The sequence below is a fragment of the Carassius auratus genome, chromosome 11 (genome assembly GCF_003368295.1).
Source record: "Carassius auratus strain Wakin chromosome 11, ASM336829v1, whole genome shotgun sequence".
NCBI lineage: Eukaryota > Metazoa > Chordata > Actinopteri > Cypriniformes > Cyprinidae > Carassius > Carassius auratus.
Genome location: NC_039253.1, coordinates 375,649 through 402,141, shown reverse-complemented (window position 1 = coordinate 402,141; position 26,493 = coordinate 375,649). Strand labels below are relative to the sequence as shown.

General features: G+C 37.3%; 5 protein-coding genes across 5 annotated transcripts; 4 read left to right on the top strand and 1 right to left on the bottom strand.

Annotated features, from left to right (window-relative positions):
- Positions 1-3,362: 3,362 nt before the first annotated feature.
- On the top strand, positions 3,363-7,302 carry LOC113110686 (protein tyrosine phosphatase type IVA 1). The gene is made up of 6 exons (XM_026274824.1): positions 3,363-3,504; positions 5,202-5,735; positions 5,819-5,911; positions 5,993-6,123; positions 6,219-6,293; positions 6,371-7,302. Exons 2-6 carry the CDS (start codon positions 5,631-5,633, stop codon positions 6,486-6,488), a joined length of 522 nt encoding a protein of 173 aa, XP_026130609.1. The 5' UTR covers positions 3,363-3,504; positions 5,202-5,630; the 3' UTR covers positions 6,489-7,302.
- Positions 7,037-18,921, bottom strand: LOC113110652 (collagen alpha-1(IX) chain-like). The gene is made up of 32 exons (XM_026274780.1): positions 18,859-18,921; positions 18,313-18,387; positions 18,072-18,110; positions 17,921-17,983; positions 16,720-16,773; positions 16,222-16,257; positions 15,926-15,949; positions 15,762-15,815; positions 15,607-15,660; positions 15,476-15,508; positions 15,088-15,144; positions 14,951-15,004; positions 14,761-14,814; positions 14,609-14,662; positions 13,639-13,692; positions 13,507-13,560; positions 13,333-13,386; positions 13,192-13,245; positions 13,038-13,091; positions 12,897-12,941; positions 12,248-12,301; positions 12,112-12,165; positions 11,978-12,031; positions 10,463-10,534; positions 9,985-10,020; positions 9,768-9,812; positions 9,620-9,652; positions 9,143-9,289; positions 8,896-8,950; positions 8,593-8,781; positions 8,356-8,433; positions 7,037-8,249 (listed from the first exon to the last, which is right to left on the bottom strand). Exons 1-32 carry the CDS (start codon positions 18,919-18,921, stop codon positions 8,044-8,046), a joined length of 2,052 nt encoding a protein of 683 aa, XP_026130565.1. The 3' UTR covers positions 7,037-8,043.
- A 751-nt stretch (positions 18,922-19,672) lies between these two features.
- On the top strand, positions 19,673-21,679 carry LOC113110680 (hydrolethalus syndrome protein 1 homolog). Its single transcript, XM_026274819.1, has 7 exons — positions 19,673-19,759; positions 19,952-20,051; positions 20,171-20,287; positions 20,369-20,424; positions 20,499-20,728; positions 20,838-20,893; positions 21,536-21,679. Exons 2-7 carry the CDS (start codon positions 19,952-19,954, stop codon positions 21,574-21,576), a joined length of 600 nt encoding a protein of 199 aa, XP_026130604.1. The 5' UTR covers positions 19,673-19,759; the 3' UTR covers positions 21,577-21,679.
- Positions 21,665-22,086, top strand: LOC113110689 (cilia- and flagella-associated protein 251-like; the record flags this gene model as incomplete). Its single annotated transcript, XM_026274827.1, has 1 exon — positions 21,665-22,086. A coding segment is annotated over exon 1 (384 nt), but the record flags the coding sequence as incomplete, so codon positions are not given.
- Positions 22,087-22,143: 57 nt separating this feature from the next.
- Positions 22,144-25,893, top strand: LOC113110542 (FK506-binding protein 5-like; the record flags this gene model as incomplete). The annotated part of the gene is made up of 7 exons (XM_026274678.1): positions 22,144-23,740; positions 24,190-24,350; positions 24,425-24,470; positions 24,557-24,620; positions 24,729-24,810; positions 25,509-25,535; positions 25,618-25,893. Coding segments are annotated over 7 exons (2,109 nt in total), but the record flags the coding sequence as incomplete, so codon positions are not given.
- Positions 25,894-26,493: the final 600 nt, after the last annotated feature.

Sequence of the window (26,493 nt, the reverse complement as noted above, 5' to 3'; positions counted from 1 at the left end):
CATAAAATGTTCAATCTTCCCCAAACTTCACATGTTTGATAAGAGTCCTGGCCTGAACACCTCTGAAGGCCAATATTCCATTATAATGATAGCGCCACCTGCTGGCAATGGTAAGATTGGCACATATATGGGATATACTTTGATATATTCCACTTATATTTAGGACATTAAATGCATATTTCTCAACGTTCACCTTTTTACTAAAGCCACACGATGGTGGTGAGCCCGGGTGCGAGGGCCCGTTCATCGCTGCTTGCAGCTTTAATTATTATTATTCTTCTTCTCTAAGATGAATCGCATTTTTGAGGGCCTAAACATGCTCGAAAAGTCATGAAACTTTGCACACACCTCAGAACTGGCGAAAATTTACGTCTGATATGGGTTTCAGAAGTGGGTGTGCCAAAATGGCTCAACAGCGCCACCTATACACGTTCAACGGTGTGCGCCTCGAGCTACGTTTCATGTACATGTATGAAAATCGGTATACACATGTACCTCTCCAATACCTACAAAAAAGTCTCTTGGAGCAAAATCCGAAACCCAACAGGAAGTCGGTTATTTCAAATATTATGAGCAAATTTTGTGTCATTTTTGTCATTTCCATGCGTTGTATTTTAACGAACTCCTCCTAGAGATTAATTCAGATCAACACCAAATTTGGTATGCCTAATCTAAAGTCCTTTGCGATGTTAAATTGCGAAGCTTTTGAGTTTTCGTTGAAGGGCCTGTGTGTGGCGGCCTGGCGAATTTCGATGATTCGCCATGAAACAGGAAGTTGCTATAACTCAGACATACAATGACCAATCTGCCCCAAACTTCACATGTTGGATGAGACTCCTGTCCTGAACAGTTTGACACGACAATATTCAGTTATAGTCATAGCGCCACCTATTGGCAACAGGAAGTTACATATTTTAAGCTGCGACAAACTACTCCTAGAAATTTTTGACATCAATGTCTTTTTTGTCGTCAGTCTAATCTAAAGGCCTGTACGATGTTAAAATGAGAAGATCTTGAGTTTTCGTTAAAGGGCGTGTCCATGGCGCCATGTCAAAGTTCGATGTCTCGCCATGGGAGTAGAAGTTGCTGTAACTCAGTCATAAAATATCAGATCTTGCCCAGACTTCAAATGTTTGATAAGAGTACTGACCTGAACACATCTGGAGGCTAATATTCCATTGGGTGTGGCAAAATGGCTCGATAGCGCCACCTATACATTTTCAATGGAGTGCGCCTCGAGCTACATGTCATATACATGTACGAAAATCGGTAAACATATGTAACACACCAATAGCTACAAAAAAGTCTCTTGGTACGAAATCCGAATCCCAACAGGAAGTCGGTTATTTTTAATTTTCCCTGCAAAATTGGTGTTGTTTTTGTCATTTTCAGGGGTTGTATTTTAACGAACTCCTCCTAGAGATTTATTCAGATCAACACCAAACTTGGTCAGTGTAATCTAAAGCCCTTTGCCATGTTAAATTGCGAAGGAATTGAGGTTTCGTTAAAGGGCGTGTCCATGGCGGCCTGACAAATTTCGATGATTCGCCTTGAAAAATGATGGTGCTATAACTCAGACATACAATGTCCAATCCGCCCCAAACTTCACATTTTTGTTAAGACTCTTCACCTGAACAGATCTACATGCCAATATTCAGTTATAGTCATAGCGCCACCTATTGGCAACTGGAAGTGACATATTTTACACTGTGATAAACTACTCCTAGAAATTTTATGACATCAATGTATTTTTTGTGGTCAGTCTAATCTAAAGACCTGTGTGATGTTTAGTTGTGAAGATCTTGAATTTTTGTTAAAAGGCATGTCCATGTCGCCATGACGAAGTTCGATGTCTCGCCATGGGAATAAAAGATGTTATAACTCAGGCATAAAATGTCCGATCTTGCCCAAACTTCACATGTGTGATAAGGGTCCTGGCTTGAACACATCTGAAGGCCAATATTCCATTATAACGATAGCGCCACCTGCTGGCAACAGGAAGATTGGCACACATATGGAATAAACTTTGGTATATTGCACTTATATTTATGAGTTTAAATGCATATTTCTCAACGTTCACCTTTTTACTAAAGCCACACGATGGTGGTGAGCCCGGGTGCGAGGGCCCGTTCATCGCTGCTTGCAGCTTTAATTTATTTATTATTATTATTGTCAGCTAATAAAACCTCTGCTTCAGGGACCATATTCATATAACATCTAAGGTTAAATGTAGCTCTTGACTGGTTGAGTTGGTGGTTAACACTTAACAGTAGAAAATCAATTGAGTCTCCCCAGCTGTAAGTCTTGTGTTTCTTATAATAAATTGACATATTGATAACACTGAACCTTTTATAATGTTCTTAATTACATGTCGATGCATACTGTATGCATTAGTGAGTGTGGTGGTGCTTATGGGGTATGGTCACTTATTCCTTATATGAACTGTTTCAAATGCAAGACATTGATTGCATGAGATTAAGTTTGTAAATGATAGGCTGTGTCCTTTTGTAGTGTGCACATATAGGCCTATATATCATCAAACTGTGATAACTGTGACTAAATTCAGTATATATGCCATATGTTGCCACCCCTCAAAAATTCCTGCCCCCTTCTCGCGACCCCATCAATATTTTTCTAGATCCGCCCCTGATTATTATTATTGTATTTAAATTGTGGGATGTTTAGAGTATGAATATTTCAAATTAACTATATTTTTTATTTTGTAATGTTCTATTAAATACTTGTTTAAGTATTGTTGTTATAAATTGTATAGGATGTGTTTAGAATATTAATATAATGAAATACCTATCATAAACTTTATTTTGTAATGTTTTAATATAATTTGAAAAAAAAATATTATTGTTAATTATAATAATAATTTTCATTAAAAGTATATGATATGTTTAGAATATGCATATAATAAAATACACGATAAACTGTATTTTGTAAATAGTTTATTTAATAAACCTTTTATTAATAATAATATTTATTGTTTTTTTTTTGTTTGTTAAAACTTTAGGATGTGTTAAGAATAGAATTTAATTAAATTCACGATAAACTTTATTTTGTAACATTTTATTTAATTAAAAAGTTTATAAAATTATTTGAATAATAAAAATAATAATAATATAACCATAATAATAATTATTATTATTATTAGTAGTAGTAGTAGTAGTAGTATTAATGATAATAAAAATAAGAATTATTAATAAAATAAAAATAATTATTATTAATATGATAATAAAATAAAAACAATTGTTATTAATGACAATCATCACAATAATGCTGTTATTAATCACATGTCAGTGTAGTTTTGGTTTGATGTTAAGTGAGTAAGGCTGTACAGTGCGTGCTGTAGGGTGCGGTTTCTTCAGTCCAGCTGTAACCGGTTACCGGAGACTCCGTCACATACACAGCAGCGCTGTATGGTCAAACACCAAAACATTTATTCTCCGGAGCGGCTTTATGATTAAGCTACAATCTTCAATGAGTAAGCATATTCCAGTAAGTGAAACCTTTCAACGTAAAATTATGTATGTTTTGAAGCGATGTCATGGTTTATTTTTCTGATATTTAGTCTCAATCTGCGAGCTAAATTAATTAGCTACGGAGCAAAACAGGGTTTGTTGTCGACCACATTTTATGTATACATTAATATTTATTTTATTTAGGTTTAACAATCTACAAAACTGTAAAAGTGTGTGGCTTTATGAATATTGGATCTTATAGCTATAATGTCGTTGAAACATGATGGTGTTAGCCTCGCAGCTAACGTCACATCACTAAGAACCGGGCACGATATTTCGCTCTTTTACTTCACTTTAATTAATTAGATTAAAAAGTGAATCAAATGAAGTATCGAATGTAATCTGTGAGCTTTTTGGCCTATTCCTAATAACGTTACTAGCCAAGCGGAAATCTTTGTGTCAGTATTAATTAGCATATCCTGATGTTTTGGATATTAAAATCTCTGTTTTTGTTCAGTGTAAAACTTTTTGTACAACGGTTGTAGAATTCAAATATTTCACCACCTTTAAAACTGACCAAATGCAACTTTTACCCGAGAAACAGTTCATTTTATTGGCTTCATTTGTGGCCTTTGCGGTTGATTTCCATAAAGTCACGCCGAGAAGTAGCTCAACCAACCATCTGTTCCTTTCATTTGATTTAACGTTACTTGTAGATCGAGCGATTCTGTAACGTTACATGAGGTTTGTTGCGTCTTTTTAAAGAGGTTTAGCATGTGGTAATCACGTGTGTGTCCTCACGGGACTGACGTGAAGACTTCAGCCTCCTCAGAAATCAAGTATTTCTTCTTGTTGGCTTTTGCAACTTGTAATCATTGCATATCGCCACCTACTGTACAGGAGTGTAGAGGGACTTTACATAAAGGTGCTGCTTGTAAGATTTTGATTCTTCTGAAGTATAAAAACACCATAATGTATTTGCAGATATTTAAGAAACATACTACGTTAACATAGTTGTTTATCTGAGAAACAATGGTACAGTCAGTTATTCTTCTTTGAAAATGTGCAGAATATTGGTCTTTGTTTTTGCCCACTGCCAGTTTACCCGATTGTATTTTGGCATACTGGGTTGCCAGTTGGTGGAAACCACCGGGTATTTAATTTCATTCATCATCAAGTGCTTTCGTTCCTGTTTGTGTTGTCAATCTGGCAACCTGCGCGTGCGTCAAGTCTTAGAAGGAGAGGCCGGGTGAAAAAAAAACTCCAATATTTTGAATTTGGACTGCAATATCTAGTTTAATATCTAGCACCTTTAACTTTAGGGAAAAAAACTTGTAAAGTTTAAAATTATTCTTATTAATCCTGTATTTCTAAGAAAAAATAAACAAAGCTTTTTTTATGTTTTGCCATGAATACGTTTCTTTGCCATGAAAAATAAAATTGTTACAAGTATATAAAATCGTAAACCTTAAAAATTTGGAATTTGCAGGAACTATTTTTTTTTTCTTCACATAATTAAAAAGTATTGTGTGTGAAAACGTAGACTGCTTATATAATACATTTAAAATATAATAAGAAATAAAAATGTAAATATAATTATTTTTTATATTACATTAATATAGGCCAGGATAAATAGAAATGAACTACTGGCACAGCTGGACAAGCATAAAAGTGGCTGTATTAAATCAGGACCAGAGAGATAAATGAAGTGCTTCTGTTCTTGTGTCCTTGCAGCAGTTCTGTGGTGTTTTGGGTCACACATTTATGGAGTTTCTGAAGGGCAGTGGCGACTACTGCCAGGCTCAGCACGGCGTTTATGCAGAAAAGTGAACGGCCGGCATCACTACCTCATCAGAAGAGAGACTTGTGTTCAGTTTTATTGTTGGCGGGATCAGGCTTGGAGAGCAGACGTCCAAAGCGGTCGGCGGTTCTGGATGGGGTAAAAAAATCTTTTGAAGTTCACTGCCCTCGTCGGCCCTACGCCTTCCACCAGAGGACCAGCCTCGTTTTATAGTGTTTTTCTTTTCTTTTTCTGTTTTTGCTATTAATCCCGCCCACCTGTGGGACACACCTCTTTTTCTCCTAATCGTATCCTCCAGATTTTCTTTTGTTATTCCATTTTTTTCATTGAGATTTTCAAGCTGTTGGAAAAAAAGGTAAAAAATGGCTCGTATGAATAGACCTGCCCCGGTGGAGATCACTTACAAAAACATGAGATTCCTCATCACCCACAACCCCACTAATGCCACGCTACACAAATTCATTGAGGTGAGTGTTGGTTTGGATAGACGATTATAAAACCCTCATGATTACAGTGACTGCCAAACATCCCTTCTGTGATATTCCATTAGGAACTGAAGAAATATGGGGTGACGACGGTAGTTCGAGTGTGTGAGGCCACATATGATGCAAACCTGGTTGTTAAAGAAGGTATTCAGGTTCTGGTAAGTCCTCATGAAGCAGTTCACCTACATGACAAATGAACGGAAATATCCATTCTTATCTCAGGCTTTCTTTTAATGCAGGATTGGCCCTTTGACGATGGAGCTCCTCCCTCTAACCAGATCGTTAACGATTGGCTGAATCTTCTTCGGGTGAAGTTTAGGGAGGAGCCAGGCTGCTGCATCGCTGTACATTGTGTTGCAGGCCTTGGAAGGTAATTTATGGGAGTCGAGATCATTGAATGCATCATAAGGTGTAAACATGGAATTCGCATGGAAATCTTAGTCATCTGTTTTGTGTTTTTTACAGAGCCCCAGTGCTGGTTGCTCTGGCCCTGATTGAGGGTGGCATGAAATATGAGGATGCTGTTCAGTTCATTCGACAGTGAGTTTAACTTCCTATTTCTGAAAATAATACAATCTTCATTCTTAAAGACAAAGGTTTATTTAATTTCTTCCCAGAAAGCGCCGAGGAGCATTCAACAGCAAGCAGCTCTTCTATCTGGAAAAATATCGTCCCAAAATGCGTCTTCGATTCAAGGATTCCAACGGCCACCGCAACAACTGCTGCATTCAGTAAAAGCTTGAGTATCAGCCTTTTTCTCAAATGTGTAATGGGAATTTGTGTCTAGCATAAGTAGTTTGTTCTCTTAATTGGTAACTGTGAAAATGGCATTACAAAAATGAAGCTTATTTGATTACAAGTGTCCCCGCCCTTCTCTTTGTTTTTATGTGTTTCCTGTGGAGAGCCTCTGTCAGCAAGGTAAAGTGCTTGTTTCATCATCAGCTTAGTGTTTTGCAATGACGTTTGCATTGGTGAAACATGGTTATATCCCAACTCTGCCAAACACGTAGTATGCTTTATTGCCTAAATGGTTCCATAAAAAAATCATTTTAATGGATTTTTTTATTATTATTATTGTTGTTGATGATTTAAGTCTATCTGTAATTAATGAACAGATCTAAAATAAATGCATTTTTACAGCAGAAAGACACCATCTGGTGGAGTTCTTGTGGCATTTGGAGAGGTTTCTCTGTCTATCGCAGAAAAAGTCAGGAAGAGAGATAAAAAAAATATTAGGAAAGTAAAATCTGTTTCTATAAATATATTGAAGGGTGGGGTAGTACTTTTTTTTTTTTTTTTTTTAATCCAAACTTTAACTATTACTGCCATGTCGATAGTGTGATGTTTGTGTTTTAGCTTAAAACTGGAACTCAATGTCTGCAGTATTTTTATGCCTTTTTATTTGATGTGCATAACTTAATATTTCAATACGTACGGTATTTGATTGTGTACTGTTAAAATCACCTATTTATATCATTGGATATGTGTTTTAGTCTAGCAAGAAACAAGTTTGCCAATTTGAGAGTACAATAAAGAGACACTGAAGGAGCATTTTACCTGGTCTGTGCTTTTACTTTTAAATTAAAAACATGTAGCACTTTATCAAAATTCTTTTATTTTCCTCCCCTTTCACAACCGTTGGTGTCACATCAATCTTTTCTACAATAAATAAAGAATATAGAAACTTTTTTTTAACTTCAAGACCTCTCCCTCACTGCAAAGAACCACAAAAAAAATGTTCAAGAAATTAAAGAATGTTTCTAAGGTTAAAACAACCCAAAAACCATTTAATAAAATGCTTGCAAATTTTTTTTTTTAGCAATGCAATATTGACAAATTTACAATGTTTAGGACCCCCTCTGATTTAAGTCCTTTTAATGTGTAAAGTGACCAGGTCGTGGTGACATGATTTTGTATGCATCCAGGAACTAAAAAATACAAAGTATATACAAATGAGATTGAACTACAGTATATATTTTTTGCAAGCTATAATTTCATTATTTAGGGGGCAATTTAGGTTAATTTTAATCTTAATAGAATTATTGGAACTATACAAAAGTATGTCCCAAAACAACAAAATAATAATTCTCTTAGTAAAAGGGGACTGAATGAAACTGGGAACCCTAATATGAATTGATCCAACTTCACACAGGTGTGTGATAAGTACAGTCACACCTGAATATACCACTGGCACAGAAATCTCCTCGTCCAGGGAGTCACTCTTAGTCTCTCAAGTTCCCCTGTCCAGAGACGCTGGGCTCTGATGTGTGGCTCACTGATAGCTGTCAGCTCATAGACCTTCTGGTCCCTTCATGTTGTATTCTTTGAGACTTCTCGGATCCTCGACTGCTTGAAGCACGCACTGAGATGACTCGCAGTATCCGTTAGAGCCGGCGGGACCTGGTGGCCCGGGAACACCTGGCATTCCAGGAACACCTGCTGGTCCTCTCAGACCGTCACGCCCGTTATTGCCATATGCTGGTTTCCCAGGCTCACCTGAGAGACGGTGGACAAACAGACGGAGAAACAGGCCAGCAGTCAGGAACGTGATCATTTAACACACAGTGATGGATATTAGAGAAGAGATAGGCCTTGCTCTTACCTGGGAGCCCTGGTGGTCCGGGTATTCCTTTATCCCCCACCGCTGTGGGCCCTCTATCTCCCCTGTCACCTTGGTCACCTAAATGAAGGAGAGAAAACAAAGGTTTAATAGTGTAACAGATGGTGCTTCATGTTCTAAAATGATGTTCTGGGAAGATCCACTTGACCAACTTTAAACCTTTGCAAAATCTGTATGGGGAAATCTTTCACCTTTGCAAAAAAATATGTGGCTTCGTACCTTTGGGCCCTTTCCTCCCTATGAGCCCCGGGGGCCCTTTGAGACCCGGCAGTCCTCTGCTTCCAGGATGCCCAGGGAAGCCATTGTCTCCAGCAGGCCCTGGAGGGCCAGAGGGACCAGGAGGACCTGGCAACCCAGAGATGCCCGACTCTGGCCTTGTCAGACTGGCTGCCAACTGGGCGAGCTGTCCTGTGAGGAAACCGGAAATGGCAAATCCATTAAAAAAACTAAAATCCAAAAAACGAATTCAACAATGAGTCGAGCATACATTGTAAATATCTTTTAGGATAACAAAATACTGACCATGCAAAACCCTCATGCAGACCTGCTTGATGTGTTCATCTGCGGGTGCTCGGCCCTGGAGGAAAATCATGTGGATACGATTAATATTTCCTAATTTAATCCATGTACAAAAGACTGTGGTGGAACAAATCACACTGAGGTAGAATTCCTTATTTAGTGCAGGTTTAGAACAGTGAAATCAAAGTCTCCATGATAAAAGTGTCTCATATTTAAGGCGGCAGTAATGAGATGATTAAAGCAGGCGTACTGGTCGTCCCTGTCCCCCAGGCAGTCCGGGTACCCCTCTGTCTCCTTGCATGCCTCTTGGGCCGGGCTCTCCAGCTAGGCCCTCGGGTCCAGGTTGGCCACGCCCACCCTCTGGCCCTTTATTTCCTGTGTCTCCTGGTTTTCCTGTCTGAACACAACAAATGCTAAACATTGCTACATTTCTAAGGAGGCCAACATTGAATTTTGTGCACTTATTGACATTTTATGGATTAATACAATGTTTAAGGATTAAATAGTAGTGTTCTAATAATTCTGCCCACCACTGTATATCAGTGACATGCTATTAGATTTTATTAATATTTTGAATTAGTTTTTATTTTATATTTTCCTTTTCATTTCAGTATTTTTGTTGTTGTTTTTTTTTTTGTCATATATATATCTTTTTTTTTTCTTTTTTTTGTAATTCATTTAACATTTATTTCAGTAACAATAGCATCACTTCTCAAAGCAATCTCACCGATCCTTTCTCGCCTGGCTCTCCCTCATCACCCTGGGAAAATAAATAGACATGGAAGTTCAGGACCAGCAAGAGGGTCATGAGTGAATACATAACCAATACATCCAAAGACATTCAAATATCTGTGCTGTTATATATCTGTACTTACAACATCTCCTTTGTCTCCAGGTGTTCCCTCTTCACCAGATGGTCCCTAAACAAACATGCATTAGATGCATTATAATATAGATTTAACTCATGTTATATAATGGAAAACTAAAATGACACACACACACACACACACACACACACACATATATATATATATATATATATATATATATATATACATATACACTGTATATGTACTGTATGTATTGGCTTACTTGCTCTCCTTTTGGACCAGTTAGACCCACAGCCCCCTGGAGAATGGTAAAATAAGATTGTGCTTTTAATCTTAATTATAACCAGCAGACAACTGTCTTTAAAATGGCTATGCAAAATAGAATGCATTTTTAATTAATAATAATAATAATAATAATAATATTTTCGCAACTTGTATCTGAAAAAAAAAATCTGTCTTTTTATTGTAGGCCAAGTGCAACACACAACACACAGTTTCCTGTTTGATAAATGAGTATCTTTAGTTCTCTTTTTCTTAAGGCATTTTGGCATTTAAATGTATTTCTATGATTTCATACATTTTCACACTCTGCACAGTATTCAGAATAGTATGCATAAACAGTATGCAAATAGAGCGTTATGGTAGCAAGATATTTTGAACTTAAAATTTTTTATTAAATTATTGGATCAGCTCTTTTTTTATTTCGAATCGATCGGCAGTTTCTGCTCTTGAAATCCTACCCTGTCGCCTTTCTGCCCGATGAAGCCAGCAGGCCCGGGAAGACCAGGGAGGCCCGGATCTCCTTTAGCTCCCTGTAAAATACATAAATACACAGACACACAGAAATAAATACAAATTTATGAACACTACATGGCCTGTGCCCGTAGCTGCTGCACAAACCACATCTGCTCTAAAAAAACACAGTGAGCAGGGTGCTGGCGGGACTGTGTGGATGGATGTGGACTATGATCAATCCTGATGCCCTTCGCTGGCTGCTTGAAGGAATTCCTGCAAGACAGAGGGCTCATTCAGCCCCCCGTCCTGCTCTGAATATCCCCTTACCAAAGAAAATACCCCCAGCTACTAGGCCTCAATAACAAACGGCTATTCATGCCCCTACCAGCCGATTACTGTACTAAAGCTCACTAGAGCTTTCTAAGGAGATTGCATTAGAGTTTGGTGCACTATTAAGCTCTTCAGCATTGGACAAGAATCTGAGAGCTAAGAGCAAGTCAAACATGTTTCTGATTGTGTTCAGTTTGTTGTAGCACAAGTTTACAGGTACAAATGAGTCACTGGGTCCCAATATTGATCCCTCTTTGTTATTTCTAATGCAAGACTACAAACAAAACAAAAATACTATGCACAAGTAAAATTTTACTTGTGCATAGACTGTGTTGTAAATACACTTCAAAGTGTCTAACACACACACACTTGTCTTTTTAATGTATGTAGATATAGAGGTTATGTTCAAGAACCAACTAAATATTTACTTTGTAAGATATTTAATAATGTTTCATAGCGATGAAATGATATTTTGGCCTGTCCCAAATGGTTACCTTAGCCCACACTGTCCTGCTTCTACACTTTGTTTAATTGTGGACACCCCAGTGTTTTAGACTTCAGAGATTTGTGCGTGAGAATGCAACAAGACTTCCGCATAATGTCTACAATATGGGACAGGACCTTCGACATTTTAAAGGATGTTTGATTTCTGTGGAAACTGTTCTCATGTGTCTTATTTGTCATCTTCCAAAGATTTCTCTTCTTCTTTCATTTGTCCTTCAACTTCAACTTTTGTAGCTCCAGCCTATTCTCAATTGCCAAGAAGCTTCACCAAAGAGTAGGGATGTAGCAATGCACACCCAGCCAGTTTAAAATAGATGAAAATATGTGAGAATTCAAGTTGGTTGAGATGTTAAACGAATCAAGACACAATTGGGACTAGGGGTTTATATGAATGTATCTCTGAGGGGGAAAAATTAGATGGTATTATATTTATGTTAAAGTAGTGTTTATAAGCTTTGTTTAAAGCGGTATAAAAGGAAATGCTGTATCGCTGCTGTTCCATAAGTGCCACCTGCTGGCAGAGAGTGAATTTGCATTCTCATTCATCAGGTCTCCTGTTTTTGTTCAGTGTTTTATATATAATTCAGTTTTCATCATTTAGTTTTTGCTTCAAATTTCAAGATTGTACAGTCTAATTTAAATCAAAATCTTCTTTTATGGTGGAATTGTGGTTTGTGATGACTCACCCTCGCACCTGGTGACCCTGCAGCCCCATCAGGACCTCTCACTCCTCTCTCACCCTGGAGAAAAAGAAAGAACATTATAGAAGCGACACATTTCTTCAGATGACACTATATGATGGGAATGGAAATATACTCACTGGCCCACCTCTTGGTCCGACTGGTCCCACCTCTCCCTGCTCGCCACGTTCCCCCTGAAATCAAAACATCAGAAGACTTTCATCCATCCACATAGTCCTGCAAGCTGTGCTGAACAAATGGATAACCGTGACTCACTGTTTTTCCATTATTTCCAATCAGACCTGCCACACCTGGATTACCAGTATTTCCCTGGAGCAAAGACAAAACAGGTTATCCTCCCTGTTAATGGACACTACAGATGCACTGGTTGACCAGGCATCATGTTTTTCTTTAAATCTTGAATTTATATAATCCAACTGAAATACAAAATATAACTGCTGGATTGTGAATACAATGCGGTGGTTAGCTCTCATTGCAAATGATAATACAGCAAATAATAGGTACTGGAATCGGCCATTTGCTGGTAAGAAATAAACAATCAAAAATGGGCATTGAAAAAATGTTGGCATCATTACTAAGATTCTTCAGAAATCATGATGACTGGTACTCAAGATTATTAATGTTAAAAGCTGTTTAATATTGTGCTGCTTTATATTTTTGTAGAAAACATGGTTAATTTTTTTCAGGATTTTTGATGCAAAAATCTTTACTGTCACTTGATTAATTTAATGCATCCTTGCTAAAAAAAAAAAAGGGATATATATATATAAAATCTTTCTGAAAATCTTAATGAACATTTTAATGTTTAAAGCAGGAATCTATCTTAGATATACCAAGATAACAAAACAAAAAAAGCACCCTTTTATGAGGATACACTCTAATGATTTTCACTTAAATCACCTACTTTTACACCCATGTGACCTTTTGCTCCTGGAATGCCTGGCAAACCCTGAAGGAGAAGAAAGTATTAAAAATGCAAGCCATTCAAAGTAGATATCACGGTATATTAATTGCATATTGAACCGGCGTCAAAGCTCATACTCACTGGAAATCCCTGAAGTCCAGCCTCACCAGGTGAGCCAACTTTTCCAGGAAGACCCTAAAACAATATTCAGATTTTAAAAAATCGCTTCACCATAGAAAGAGACAAACAGTGATGTAAATGATTTTTCTCTGCAGGCATGAATTCAAGTCATTACCTTCACTGCGGGCAGCCCTGGAATACCGTCACGAGCATCCACCCCAGGCAGACCCTACATCACAAAGAGACAATATATTATTCTATATTCTATAATACAATATAGAATAGCATTCATAAAACTGCCACACAGGTAACTTACAGTCTCTCCTTTCGGTCCAGGTAAACCCATAAGTCCCTGCAACCCCAGAGGACCCTAGAAAGAAGAAGCCATATTAGAAATCAAAATATTGCAAGCTTGTTGAGTCTACTTGAGCTGTTATATGACATGATAAATATAATGCATGTGTTGTTTTGTTGTTGGATGATAACTCACCTGAGCTCCTTTTGGTCCAGTCTCACCTACTTTTCCTCTTTGACCCCGATCACCCTTAAAAATTGAAAAACAATATAAATCTATATGTTGACTTGTAGGGTAAAAATCTGTCATTTTGATTTTGACACTTACAGGAGCGCCCTGAATACCCTGAGGGCCCAGGTCGCCAACATTTCCACGGGATCCCTAAAGGAGAAGAGAATACATTTGGTCATTTCAAAATATATTGTTAGTGATTAAGATTTTGAAGATCTAGGGCTGGGTTTTGATGATTTTTTATGAGTTTCACAGATTAGATTTAGATTCAGGAGCTTGCTCAATATCGGTTATTTTGGATATATCAGGTATAGTACAGGAAACGAAATTTCTCAATTAATGCTGTAAAATAAACCTTAGAGTTACATTCGACTATAATATTGAAGGTTCAAATTAACTGATTTGTATACAAACATAAATTACACAAGTTTTCATAATAATAAAGCAATAATACTAACTTAAATTATATTTCTACTCCAGATTATTATTTTTTTAATATAAACATTTAAATCATGGCTATCATAAAAATTTGACAGATTTATTCCAACAAAAATGTATTATTGAGTAACAGTGAAAATTATAAATTATGTTATATGGCGCATATATCTAGCAAAATTTCTTCATTTCACTTAATTTCTGACAATAATATCGACTTGATTGCACAGAAACTATTTGAACTGAACTGAGCTGGACGATGATGAATCAATGAGTGTTTACTTTTGTCCTCTTGCATTATCGACACGCTACTTTCCTGTTTAATTCTGTAATCTGCTTTGACACATTGTACATCAAATGCTATATTAATAAATGTGACTTCAGCAAATGGATCTGACTGTCACTCCACATTAAACACAGCACCAAAACGGGATTTATTGTTTGAAAATGGTAATAAAATCTTTGAATTGAAATCTGAGACTTCTGTTTCATATCAAAAGTAACAAAGCACATACCTTAATGGGATTTATTGGATGCGTGGCGAGCTACAATGTTGCGTTCATTAACCGGAAAAGGCTAGATTAATCGATTCTTAGGATTTAAGAAAGCTTTTTCAACTTTAGACCCTCACCCTGTCTCCTTTAGGGCCCATCATCCCTGTGATTCCTCGGAGACCCTGTGGACCCTATAATAAGAAACCAAGCACACAAAGAGATGTTGCGTGACAGCACTCTCACACCAGACACAAACAAATGACAGTAGAGAAGTAATGTCTTTTTTTACAGGAAGGCCTTGTGCTCCTGGATCTCCAGGTGCTCCCTGGTCTCCTTCTTCACCCTGTAACATGTAAAAGAAACACAACAAAATAACACACTCCGACTGGATCTTTGTTTAATTATTCTTACAATGATGTGCTGTGGACCTCAATTTGATACAATTGAGGTCCACCAAAGTTGATCTACGCTACTGTCACCTTATGTCCTTGCCTTCCTGGTTCACCTGATTCACCTTTGACACCTTTGTGGCCCTAAAGATGAACAAAGCACCAAAATGAGCAATACTTATTTAAGGAATCATGAAAGTGTGAACTAAACATCATTTCAATCTTACCTTCATGCCTGGAAGACCCGTGTAACCATTCAGGCCAGAAGTACAGGCATTTGGACACTGAGAAACATAACAAAGACAGATCAATTTATCAACTTATGAGGTACGGGAAATAGTTCATACTATGTTTCACCTCAATTAAAACATTTACATGCCAACCAGTCATCAAGTGTGATGTTGTGGTGTTTGTTCACTTTTAGTTTTGAAAAACATTAACAGCAGTTTAGCTAAAGGTCAAATACCTTTGAATTTATACCAAAAAAATGCTTCGTTTCTGAATGAAAATCTCAGATATTAACTAGCAATTCCATAGTAATCAACTATAATAGGAATGTTATTGAAAACATTGCTCAATTGTTGTCTACCAGATATAAGACTTGAGGATACATACCAGCTCCTTACCATCCCAGACTCCAGGAGGGCCCTGCGAATAGAAGTAATAAAGTTCAACAGTACTGTTTTCCAGCCATTTATGACTCCAGGATATCAGTGAATGATCATTACGATCTAAACATTACTTACTCTGGGTCCTGCCAGACCTGGATCACCAGGAGAACCTCTCGGTCCACGACTTCCCTTTACAGCGGAACCAGAGACAGATACTCCAATTTATTATTCATCTATTTGATTTTGATTTATTTTTCGAGATCTGTGTATGAAGGAATGATGTTACATACAGGAGGTCCAACTTTGCCCAGCTCTCCAGGTAACCCATCTTCCCCATCAGCACCCTTCAGTAGAAAAGGAAAACAATTAAACAGTCTCCTCTAGAAAAACTAAAGATCTATGTACGTATAATGTCCCCTATTAAAAAGACTAATCCATAATCAAATGCACTCACAGCTTCACCATCCTCTCCAACACCCTGTAAACAAAGTAACAGATGTGCAATGACTCCAAATTAGCAAGGAAAAAAAATCGAACAAAGTGTACAGCCTTGCAACATTACATTACAAAACACACTAGAAGACCATAGGCCTGAACTTTATTGAATGGCCTAATGCTTACATCAGCTCAAAGTGTGTACAACCATCTGGTCACTGTTTAAACAGATATATTTTTGCATAATAAGAAACATCCCTATTAAGATTATTTTTATTACACATTTGATGAAGAGAATTCGAAGCATTTACTCACAATGGCTCCCCTTTGTCCAGGCTCACCAGGTTCACCCTGAGAAGGAATAAATGTCAAACCACAGGATCTTTTAAGTGCATTTTAATGATTTAGAGATAATTTTTTTTCTTTTTCAAATGAAGCATCACTGATGCTACAATACAGCCATTCACAATAAAGACCTAATATATTAAACATATTATTAACTGAAAAAAGTGAAATAATAAGTGGAACTTAATATTAAAGCTGTGTCCCAAATGACACACTATGCACTCATACACTATGTTCTCAACCATGTAGTGAATGAATTATATAATGTTATTTTCTCATTCATAATCGGAATCTGATAGCCCCTCCCCCTTCGTTACTGTGACAATTGAGTGCATGAAGTGTCCAACATTCCACACATCATATTTTCGGTTAAGTGCATCATCTGGGTGTTAAAGGTGCAGTGAATTGTGAGTGTTAACACACTACTTACACTATTTATACTAGAATAGTGCATAAGTCTGAACTTACTTTTTGTCCAGGAGGGCCAACAGGGCCAGGGGCACCACGGGGTCCAGTCAAACCCTTAGAAAGACAAAACCATCTGTCAGCACGGGCTTCACTTTAACTGAATCCAGATCAAATTTCTGTTATTCTATTCACTGAACTGATCGCTGAACTAATGTTATTGTGATACAGCTTCAGAATTTCAGCTCATTATTTCATTTTGGTAATATTGTTTAAAACTGTAGGAAATTAATTAACTGCTTCAGACACAGACACACTGATCAATCATAAATGACATTTACCAATCCCCTGACTTTGTGAAGTAGCAAACCCCGCCCACATGTTATCTAATGTATGTACAGCAGACCACTGTAGATACCTGTATTCAACACTTGAAGGAAAACAGGAAGCATATCTATATCTATAAGTGACATTTTTATATAACATTATGCATTCAGAATGCATTTTTTTTACTTAACTTATTTGCATCAGTAATAATATAATTCAACCATTCATACAAAAAAGTTTTTTTTTTTTGTACAAATAATGCCAACATGATAGGCTCATAATGCTCATAATTAGATAGAGCTTCTTTTTTTCACAGTAATGTTTAAATAATAGGCTACTCTACAAAAATAAAAAATAAAAAAATCTAGGAAAAATATTTAGATGTCCTTTAAAGAAAATAAAGAAGATAATTTACTTTAGAAGCAAAAAAATAAATTCATTCATTCATGCTTTAAAAGAAATATTCATTCATGCTTTAAAATGAAAATATATTTGCCAGGGGTGTAAGAATTAATTCATGATATAATCTCTGAAAAGGAGTCTCTTAATATCTTAGATACCAGTTCTCGAGTAAATATATATGAACACAACACAAAAACAGTGATAAAGAAATGATTTGTGCTTTGATTAACTATAGCACTAGCTCAATTATAACGCTCAGGGGAGCCACAAAGCAGTCGGTGTGCTCAGCTCCCACAGCTCCATACTTGTACAAAAAGGCCTCTGTTTTCATCAGGAAGCCAATATTAGGCTCACTCTGCTTTCTCTTTCCTCTCCTCTCCGGTTCTTTTTTCCATCCAGGAGCTTTTTTTTTCACTCAGACCCCTCCAATGTAAACTACACTCACAGGCTCTGATGCTGCAAGTGTTACTTAGAAAAGAAAAGCTGATTTTATCTCGGTTTCTAGACCTTTACAAAAATAAAGAACAAGACTCACATCCGCTCCTGGTTTTCCTGGAAGCCCATTTAATCCATCCTTCCCATTGTCCCCATCAAGGCCCTAAAGAAATTATCAGATTAATGGACTGTTGCACATCATTTCAGCTATGCAGAGCTTATTTATGTCATGAAAAAAGACAAATACTTACTGGGGGGCCATCTGGGCCAGGGCCAGGTCCCCTCTCACCCTGAAATCATACGAAATACTAATTAAATAACTCAAATACGAGTTGTTATTCAAGGCTACAAGAATATGCCATACTGTAAACTGAGAAATCAGAAAATCTCTGATAGATAGATAGATAGATAGATAGATAGATAGATAGATAGATAGATAGATAGATAGATAGATAGATAGATAGATAGATAGATAGATAGATAGTGACTCACATCAATGCCGTCAACACCAGAAAACCCAGGAAGCCCTGGAGGTCCAGGTAGTCCTTTGGGACCAACTGGCCCCCTCTAAAAAAAATACAACAATAATAACAGAAATGCATTTACAGAAAAAAAAACTCTGCTTGCTCAATCCCAATAGTTTAGCCTTCAGAACAATGCAGTCTTTGTAGGTGTGACTGATGCTGTGGTTAGATGCTTATCCTGGGAAAGTGATAACAGCTGTGCACACCTGGACCATTTTACCCAAAATACCTTCCATATGTCAAGAAATGCGCCAGCTCTCAGATGCATGCAGACTCATATACACTTAATGAAGAAACTTGGCATTAAGAAATAGTGCATATGTGACAAAACAAAAACAAATCTTTGGTGCTTTAGTGGCTTATATGTTCTTTAATAATGTCACATCAAAACACATTATTTTTTTGTCTATATATTTTTTATGTTTTTGTCTCTATTTTTTATCATCAAGATATTTTAAAAACCATTGAGTTACACTGTCCATCTCTAGTGCAAAAAAAAGTCATTGTTTCCTACCTGTGCTGAGATGATGAGGACTAACTGCAGTAAAATCAGCAGCAGAGCCCCGGCGTGCGCCATAGTCAACCTGATGGCTTGAAGGAGGCAAAATAGTCCTTTTTAGGAGATTTGTTGGGGTCCACGGGTTTTCGGTCAATATTCCCCAACTAAACCTCCACACCATCTAGCAGTCTCTCGATGTTGTAATAAAAAGTTATTTTTATTCATGAGCTGCGCTGGGAACTGGAAGGTGATTGGATAAGAGTATAATGTTTGCGTAAAATGGGCGTGGCTCAGGCTCTGGATACCTGCTGTGGGTACCGCACGTAAACAATACATCCTATTAATGTAGGGTCATATTTAAAGCTGATTCAGTGTTAGTAAATACATTTTTTTAATACATTTTATTTATTTATTTTTGCCAGGCTGTTAGTAAGGTACAGCTTCGTACAAAAAATAAATATGGTAAAAACAGCTAAATTCCCTTGTAACTATAATAATGTTTTATCATTTTTTAAATGTTTTTTATAATTAAAATTTATTTTACATTTTAATTTTATCCATATGGAACATGGCGAACTGTTATTTGAAGAGAAATTAAAAGATGAAAGATGAAAAGCTACTTAAACTGTTTAAACGAGATCTCGTGTGTTATAACAGATTTTATGTTTATTTGCCAGGGACAGTAATCGCCTAAACTAATTTGTATGTATGTATTATTGATTATTATTCAATCAATAAATAAACGGTAGACGGCACAAAAAAAGAAAAAAAGAAAAAGAAAAGTCTCCCATACGCCAGAGGGCGCTTTAAGCGGTTGATGACGCGGTTTCTTATTCTTGTGTCTTTGTATTTTGAAAATAGAAACCGACGCTGTTGTCCTGGTACTGACAACAGTTACCAAACTGACCCTTTAAAGGTGAGAAAAAAAATCTTCCTTAATGTTTTCGTTTTATATGTGTCCACAACAGCCTTCTACACTATAACCGTTGCATTCCGTGAGGAATAAATATTTTATCGAGATTTGTTTACACTTAACAGATTGACGTTTTCTCTTGAGGAATAATACGTAACGTTATTTTACTGATACCGTTTATTTTGTCAACAAAAGATGGAGAGTCTAGACTTTTCTGAGGAGGAGATCCAGCAGCAGTTGGCTGCTCTTGGATACAGAAATATTCCCAAACAAAGACTGCGGGAATTCAAGAGAGGTGGGATAATATTTTGAACCGTTTCAGCTTAATCGGTGCATTCATGTAGCATTTTATTTTCATGTGAGGTCACATAGGTTGCCTTAAAGTTGTGCTCTCCTGTTTTAAACCCCCATCAGATCTAGATCAGCTGATTCTTCATGAAAAGTCAAAGAGCCACAGCTCCACTGACTGGACTTCTCCAACATCTCACAGCAGCTCCAGCAGAAGTCCACCTGCTCTTATTAAAGAAAAGGGTGAGCATCACTCCTGCTTCATGCATTTATGAACATGCTTAACTGACATACTTCTAAATACGGTATGTGTTTCTTCTTCAGTTCAGTTGAACCACATCGGCCTCTTTAACACCAGCTCAGCAGGGAAACACAGAGAGGTATGAGTTTTATGCACCTTAAACACATAATAATTTATGACAATGTGCACAAAATGTATGTTTTCCATACCTAGATTTTCTCCTCCACGTTTAATGAGGACTATCATGGAGACTACTGTGATTCATATTCAAGGCACACAGTTGCTCAAAGACCAGCTCGGCCCTCCACGGCACCCAACAGGCTGGAGACAGAGACAGGGCCTCCTGAAATATTTCACTCAGTTTTGGATGGTAGTGAGACAACGAGTCCCGACAGAGAAAATCAGGTTCATTTAAAGCCTATGATTAAAAGGAAAGTGTTAAGGTATGGGCCCACAAATACATTTCTTCATTTGATAGTTGAGGAGTACAAAATCATCATCCATGCAATAAACATGCAAACAGACATCATTATCTGAAATCTCATTGTATAGGAAGCATCAAGGTCGGTCTCAAGTCTGTGATGAGTCCACGCACAGTGAAGATTCTGGTAAGTCCTGTGGTTATGTTTTATGATAATGTTGATAATGAAGTAGTAATAAACATCTTATATAAATGCTGCAGTGTTTATACTGGATACTGCTAACCATTAAAAAATAGAATGTGAAATAAAATGTATCACGCAAAAGTAGCATGCTGCGTCATTTTTATATAATGTCATCATAATGCATCTACAGAACCAATTTTGTAGGCCATTCTATGTATATAGAAAAAGTGCATGTTGTGCACAATATACTCTACATCGCAAAGACTTAATTCGGCTGCATTTTACCTCTTTTTTGATAAAATTCTATAAAAACTGTAATATTGGGATATACTTTTTGTTTAAAATGACATAGTAATGGCAAAGCTGATTTTTCAGCATCATTGCACTATTCTTCAGTGTCACATGATCCTTCAGAAATAATTATGTTATGCTAATTTGGTGGTCAAATAACAATGTTGAAAACAGTTGTACAGCTTCATACTTCTATGGAAACACTTTAGATTCTCTGAATAAAATATAAAGGATTGATTTTATTTAAAAAAATAATTGATTCAAAATTTGAACAGTAGCATTCATATTATATTCTGAAATGAGGTATGGTAGTGTTCTTTTCTGAACATAGCCATGCATTGTATTTACATGCAGTGAAACCTCCTATACACCAGTTGGCGCAATTAGCTGCATGATCCCAGTACAGTTCTTACCAGTAATCTTCTTAGTTAAAGTCCCCCTCCCTCTCAGCCATCTGCATCGGCTCTGAAGTTCATTTTCTAACTGAGGGCTAAAGAAGAGATCTGTTCATCTAACTCAGTATGTATAAAGCTTTTGACAGCCGTTGGGAAAATGAAAGCAAGGACGATGAAGGATCACTGTCTTCTTCCTCCTTCTGGACGGATCAGGAAAGTGAAGGGGAAGACAGGGACTGTGTTAAGAAAGAAAACAGAGCAATTGAGAGAAAGCCTGAAGAAGACAGTAAGGATGTCAAAGACAGCTTTTTACTGGGAGGTGATATAAAGAAGAGGGTGAAGGAGAATGAGACGGGAAAGGGGAAGTATCCTGAGGAAGATGAGAGAGAAGTAGAGAGAGAATGTTTCATAGATGAGGAAATTAAAAACGGCATAGAGATGACAAGAACAAGGCAAGAAGAGGAGGAAGAAAGTGGAGAGGAGGAGGAAGAAAGTGGAGAGGAGGAGGAGGAAGAAAGTGGAGAGGAGGAGGAGGAAGAAAGTGGAGAGGAGGAGGAGGAAGAAAGTGAAGAGGAGGAGGAGGAGGAAAGTCAGGAGGAGGAAAGTGGAGAGGATGAGGGAGAAAGTGAAGAGGAGGAGGAAGAATGTGGAAAGGAGGATAATGAAAGTGGAGAGGAGGAAGCAGGAAGTCGAGATGAGAAAGAAGAGCTGTGTGAACAACAGACAGGAAATGAAGAGGAGGACGCAGAAGAAAGTAAAGAGGAGATAAAAGGAAAAGAGCTTGAAGACCAAGAAGAATTTGAGCAGTGTGAACAGGGGGAAGGGAATAAAAAGGAAGAGGAAAAGTCTGAAGAAAGTGAGGAGGAAGAGGATAGGAGTGAGAAGAAGGAAAACGCTGAGGAAATTAAAGAGACAAAAGCCCTAAGTGATGATTCAGAGGGCGAGGAAGATCAGGAGAGTTTGAAGGAGAGTGAAGAAGAGCAGTCTATTTCAAAAGAAGACTCAAAGTGTCCAGGTGAATTATCAGAGTGTGAGGAAAAGAAAGAGAGCTTCACCAAGCAAGAGAACACAAGAGGAGGTGGAGAGGAAAATAGACATTGTTCAGGGGAACAGGAGGAAGATGGTGAAGGCACTGAGGAAAAAATAGATGGCTGTAAATCTTTGGTGAAAGAAGAGAGAACAAGAAATTCTGAGAGCGAGGGATCAGAGAATAGCAAACAGAGAGCACCTAACAATGAGGAAGAAGAGCAAAAAGACAGTACAGCGGAAAAAAGCGATGAGAGGAATTGTGGAAATGAATTTGACGAAGAGATTGAGATTGGAAAGAGCACGCCTGGAGCAGATGAATGTGATAACTGGATGGAAGAAGTGAAACTCTGTGAAGAGGATGATGAAGTATCAAAAGGAGGCAGTGAGGAAGAAGAGGAGAGCGAGTGGTTTTTCAAAGAACCTGTGGAGGAGAAGAAGGCTTGCGATGAGGACAGGAAGTCATGGGCAAGTGATGATGACTATGTAACAATAGCCAGTGGCCATTCACAGAAAGAAGAGGAAGAGAATGATAACATGATGTCTGCTTGGGAGCAAGAGTGGGGTGATGAACAGCAGACGAAGGAAACTAGAGACATTTATGTTGAGGATTTTCATGAAAGTCTGGGCAGCCCTGCGGCAAGCGTGTTAACTTCCGGTTACGGCACATACAGACCAGACTCGCCTAAAGACGGAGACCCAGAGGAAGTGGATTATAGAGACGACTGCACACTGGGTGGATTAGAAGAAGAGAGCCAATCGGTCTTAGATGCTGGTGATTACGAGGCTGACAGCAGTCCGGCGTGGTTCAGAGAAACATCTGATGGACGAGCTCCTGCTGAATCACCGGATGCTAGTCGCGATGTAACCGTCTGCACTGATGAAGATGATGTCCGCCGGTCTCCTGATCAAACCGAGCAGCACCAGAGTCCCACAGAGAACGACTCTGGAACTGGAGGCTCTGAGAATGTGTTGTATATCAGTGACGGCTGGGACAGTCTTGACCACCCCTTTAATTTGAGGCACAGGAGAGGCATAGTTCAAAAGAGACCCGAGGAGAAACAGTACGATGATGATTATGATGACAGCAAGAAGAGAAGAAAGGAGAAAAGAGTCCGAGCTCATACTGGCTGCCTCGGTGTGTTACACTGCTTAAAGGAAATTAATTATTTTGTAGTTTTTAGGTATGGCTCTGGAGGAAACACCTGTATTTATCTTTTATCCATGCATAAGAAATATATATATCATTTTTTATTTACTATCAAAAAGTGTGGGTTTGGTAAAATTTTAATTTTAAAGTAGTCTTGTTTTATTGTTTTAAAGTCTCTTATGTTTGTCTCTTATCATTTACTTGGCCAACAATACATGTGAAATATAAAAAATTAAAAATGTAAATGTTTTCATATATTTGAAACTCAAAAACAGAATTTTCATCATCATAACTCTAGTCTTTAGCATCATATGGTCATTCAGAAATCAGAATATATTTAAAGGAACAGCATTCATTTGAAATAGAAATCATTATAGACATTATTATAGATTTGGTATGTTTAAGACGTGTGTAATCATAGACTTTTTTTTTTATAGGTACAGTCAGTGAGCTGGAGGAGCGTTTGGACCGAATGCGGATTGGTGCATCTCGTGTGCACTACGACTCGGAGAGTGAAGCAGGCGGGAGCTATACGGACAGATCCAGCTCCGTGACGGAGGAACCACCGAGTGCTTTCCAAGAATACATCAAAGGCATGGTCAGTACAGACACTTTCACACAGACCAGTCTTAAACCGTTTTGAGTTTAAACATGCATGTATCCATTCCACAGACACGATCACACAGTGAAAGTGATATCCGACCACGTCCAAAGTCATGTAAGTCACATTTTCAAGCCTAGTTTCAGTTGATGCCTGTTTCTTTGATCTTGGGTTGTAAGTTAACATGCTTCTTCTCTTCACAGTTATACGGCCAATGTTTGATCATCCTCACACAAGGAACTTGAAGAAAACTGATCCAGTGGCAAAGTATGGCATACTTCTGTATTAATATATATCCTTCATAAATTAAATAAATAATTTAGGACTCTGATCTTCTTGTTGTTCTGAATGTATTTGGATGTTTACCTTCATCAGGTATTTCCAGTATAAGCAGGACTGGGAGATGTTTAAACCTCCAGGAGAGAAGAGCAGGAAGGAGCTGCACTGGGCCATCAGGGTATCGTATATCATGTTGCTAACTCAACAGCCAGTGCTCTGATCATCATCCAATCTGTCTGGAATGACATGAAGAAACTGAGAAAGACTCAATCCAAAAGAACTGTTGAAACGTCTCCTAGATGCTTCAAGAAGCCTTTCTGCGAAGCTCCCTGAAAACTATGCACAAGTCTTATCTAGGAAAAGAACTGTTTTAAACACAAAGGGTGGCCACACCAAATGTTGATTTGATTTAATTAACAGAAGTTAATTGATAAATATAATCTATTTATGACATTATTTCTGAAATCATCTTTACTGTAACTTTGCAGGTGGGTTTCTTAAAGCATCTTGAAGACGTTGTCACAGTTCTTCTGGATTGAGTCTGTCTCAGTTTGTTCTGTTTCTTCATGTTATTTCAGACAGACTAATGATGATCAGATCAGATCTCTGTGTGGGGCACTGACTCATTGTGCGAACAAAAATCTTACTGGATTATTACATTTAATGGCTAAATTAATGTTTTGAAATGTAAACTGATATTTCCTATTGACACACTACAGCTAAAGATAGAAATAACAGACATAAAACCATTTTTTGGTTGGTGATCAATGGCCTACTTTTGCACAGTAGCATATATGTATATATATTATAAAGTTATATAAATCATAGTTTGATTACTTTTAATTAAAAAAAATATAATTTTGTTTTTATCTTCAGGAACAACTTATGTATCAGCCTCCACCAGTAAGTTTCATTATATATTTAAAAAAAGTATATAATTTTTCCTAGATTCTCTTATTCTGAGTGCTTTTTCTTGTCTCTATAGACGAGACCTCAGAAGACGTACATCCCCAACAATTATGTGGTTCCAACAGAGAAGAAGCGATCTGCACTAAGATGGGAGATCCGTCATGATTTAGCACATGGCATTATCCCTCCAAAAATCTCCTATCCCTAAAACAGAGAATCTTCCACCTATGCCTTATCTTTTATATATGCTTAATGCTATTATTTATTCATGATGTTGATTTTTTTTACACTATTGTGCATGTGAAATGAGACCTCAAGATCATTGTTTTTATGAAATAAACATTTTAATAGGTTGAAGTGCATGCTGTCTGTGTTCATGGCAGGAATATTATTACAATTTAAAATTACGGTTTCTATTTTTAAATATAAGCAAAGCTGAATTTTCAGCATAATTACTGGAGTCTAATGGTTAATGAAACTATGTAGCGCATCTGCAGCGTTGTTGCCAAGTTTCACTAAAGGAAATAAATTATTTAACATAAGCAAAAAATAAGTAAACCTTTCTGGGAAAACAAGGCCAAAATAAGTGACACCTGCACGTAGAAAAGCAGCGTGGAGTTGGAAAAGCTCGTAGTTTGCATGAAAACCGGCACAAGGGTGCTTATAAAGTCAGATTTGGCAACTCAATGTAGTACGACACAGAGTCAAAGTTAAATCTATAAAGTTAATTTACATTGAATGAAAATAAAGCATAAAAAGAGCCCGTTCCTAAAATTTTAAAAATAGGCCATACACATAAAAAACATAGGGGGGGGGGAAGACATTACAGAATGAAATGGGTGTAAATTATTATTATTATTATTTTAATAATTTGTTTAACTTACAAATTTGTGAATGAAGTGCTACAGGTATTACTCACATTCTAAAACAATTTAAAAATGGAAATCCCATC

What these genes read in the sequence shown, in the direction of transcription:
- LOC113110686 (XM_026274824.1), top strand. Translation starts at nt 5,631, where the DNA reads ATGGCTCGTATGAATAGACCTGCCCCGGTGGAGATCACTTACAAAAAC. An exon ending in AAGAAGGTATTCAGGTTCTG is followed by an intron (nt 5,912 to 5,992) that starts GTAAGTCCTCAT and finishes CTTTTAATGCAG; the next exon opens with GATTGGCCCTTTGACGATGG. An exon ending in GCTGTTCAGTTCATTCGACA is followed by an intron (nt 6,294 to 6,370) that starts GTGAGTTTAACT and finishes ATTTCTTCCCAG; the next exon opens with AAAGCGCCGAGGAGCATTCA.
- LOC113110652 (XM_026274780.1), bottom strand. Translation starts at nt 18,921, where the DNA reads ATGGCGCACGCCGGGGCTCTGCTGCTGATTTTACTGCAGTTAGTCCTC. An exon ending in TCTGGGATGGTAAGGAGCTG is followed by an intron (nt 15,145 to 15,475) that starts GTATGTATCCTC and finishes TATGTTTCTCAG; the next exon opens with TGTCCAAATGCCTGTACTTC. An exon ending in CTGGACCAAAAGGAGCTCAG is followed by an intron (nt 13,387 to 13,506) that starts GTGAGTTATCAT and finishes TCTTCTTTCTAG; the next exon opens with GGTCCTCTGGGGTTGCAGGG.
- LOC113110680 (XM_026274819.1), top strand. Translation starts at nt 19,952, where the DNA reads ATGGAGAGTCTAGACTTTTCTGAGGAGGAGATCCAGCAGCAGTTGGCT. An exon ending in ACTGCGGGAATTCAAGAGAG is followed by an intron (nt 20,052 to 20,170) that starts GTGGGATAATAT and finishes AACCCCCATCAG; the next exon opens with ATCTAGATCAGCTGATTCTT. An exon ending in ATTAAAAGGAAAGTGTTAAG is followed by an intron (nt 20,729 to 20,837) that starts GTATGGGCCCAC and finishes CTCATTGTATAG; the next exon opens with GAAGCATCAAGGTCGGTCTC.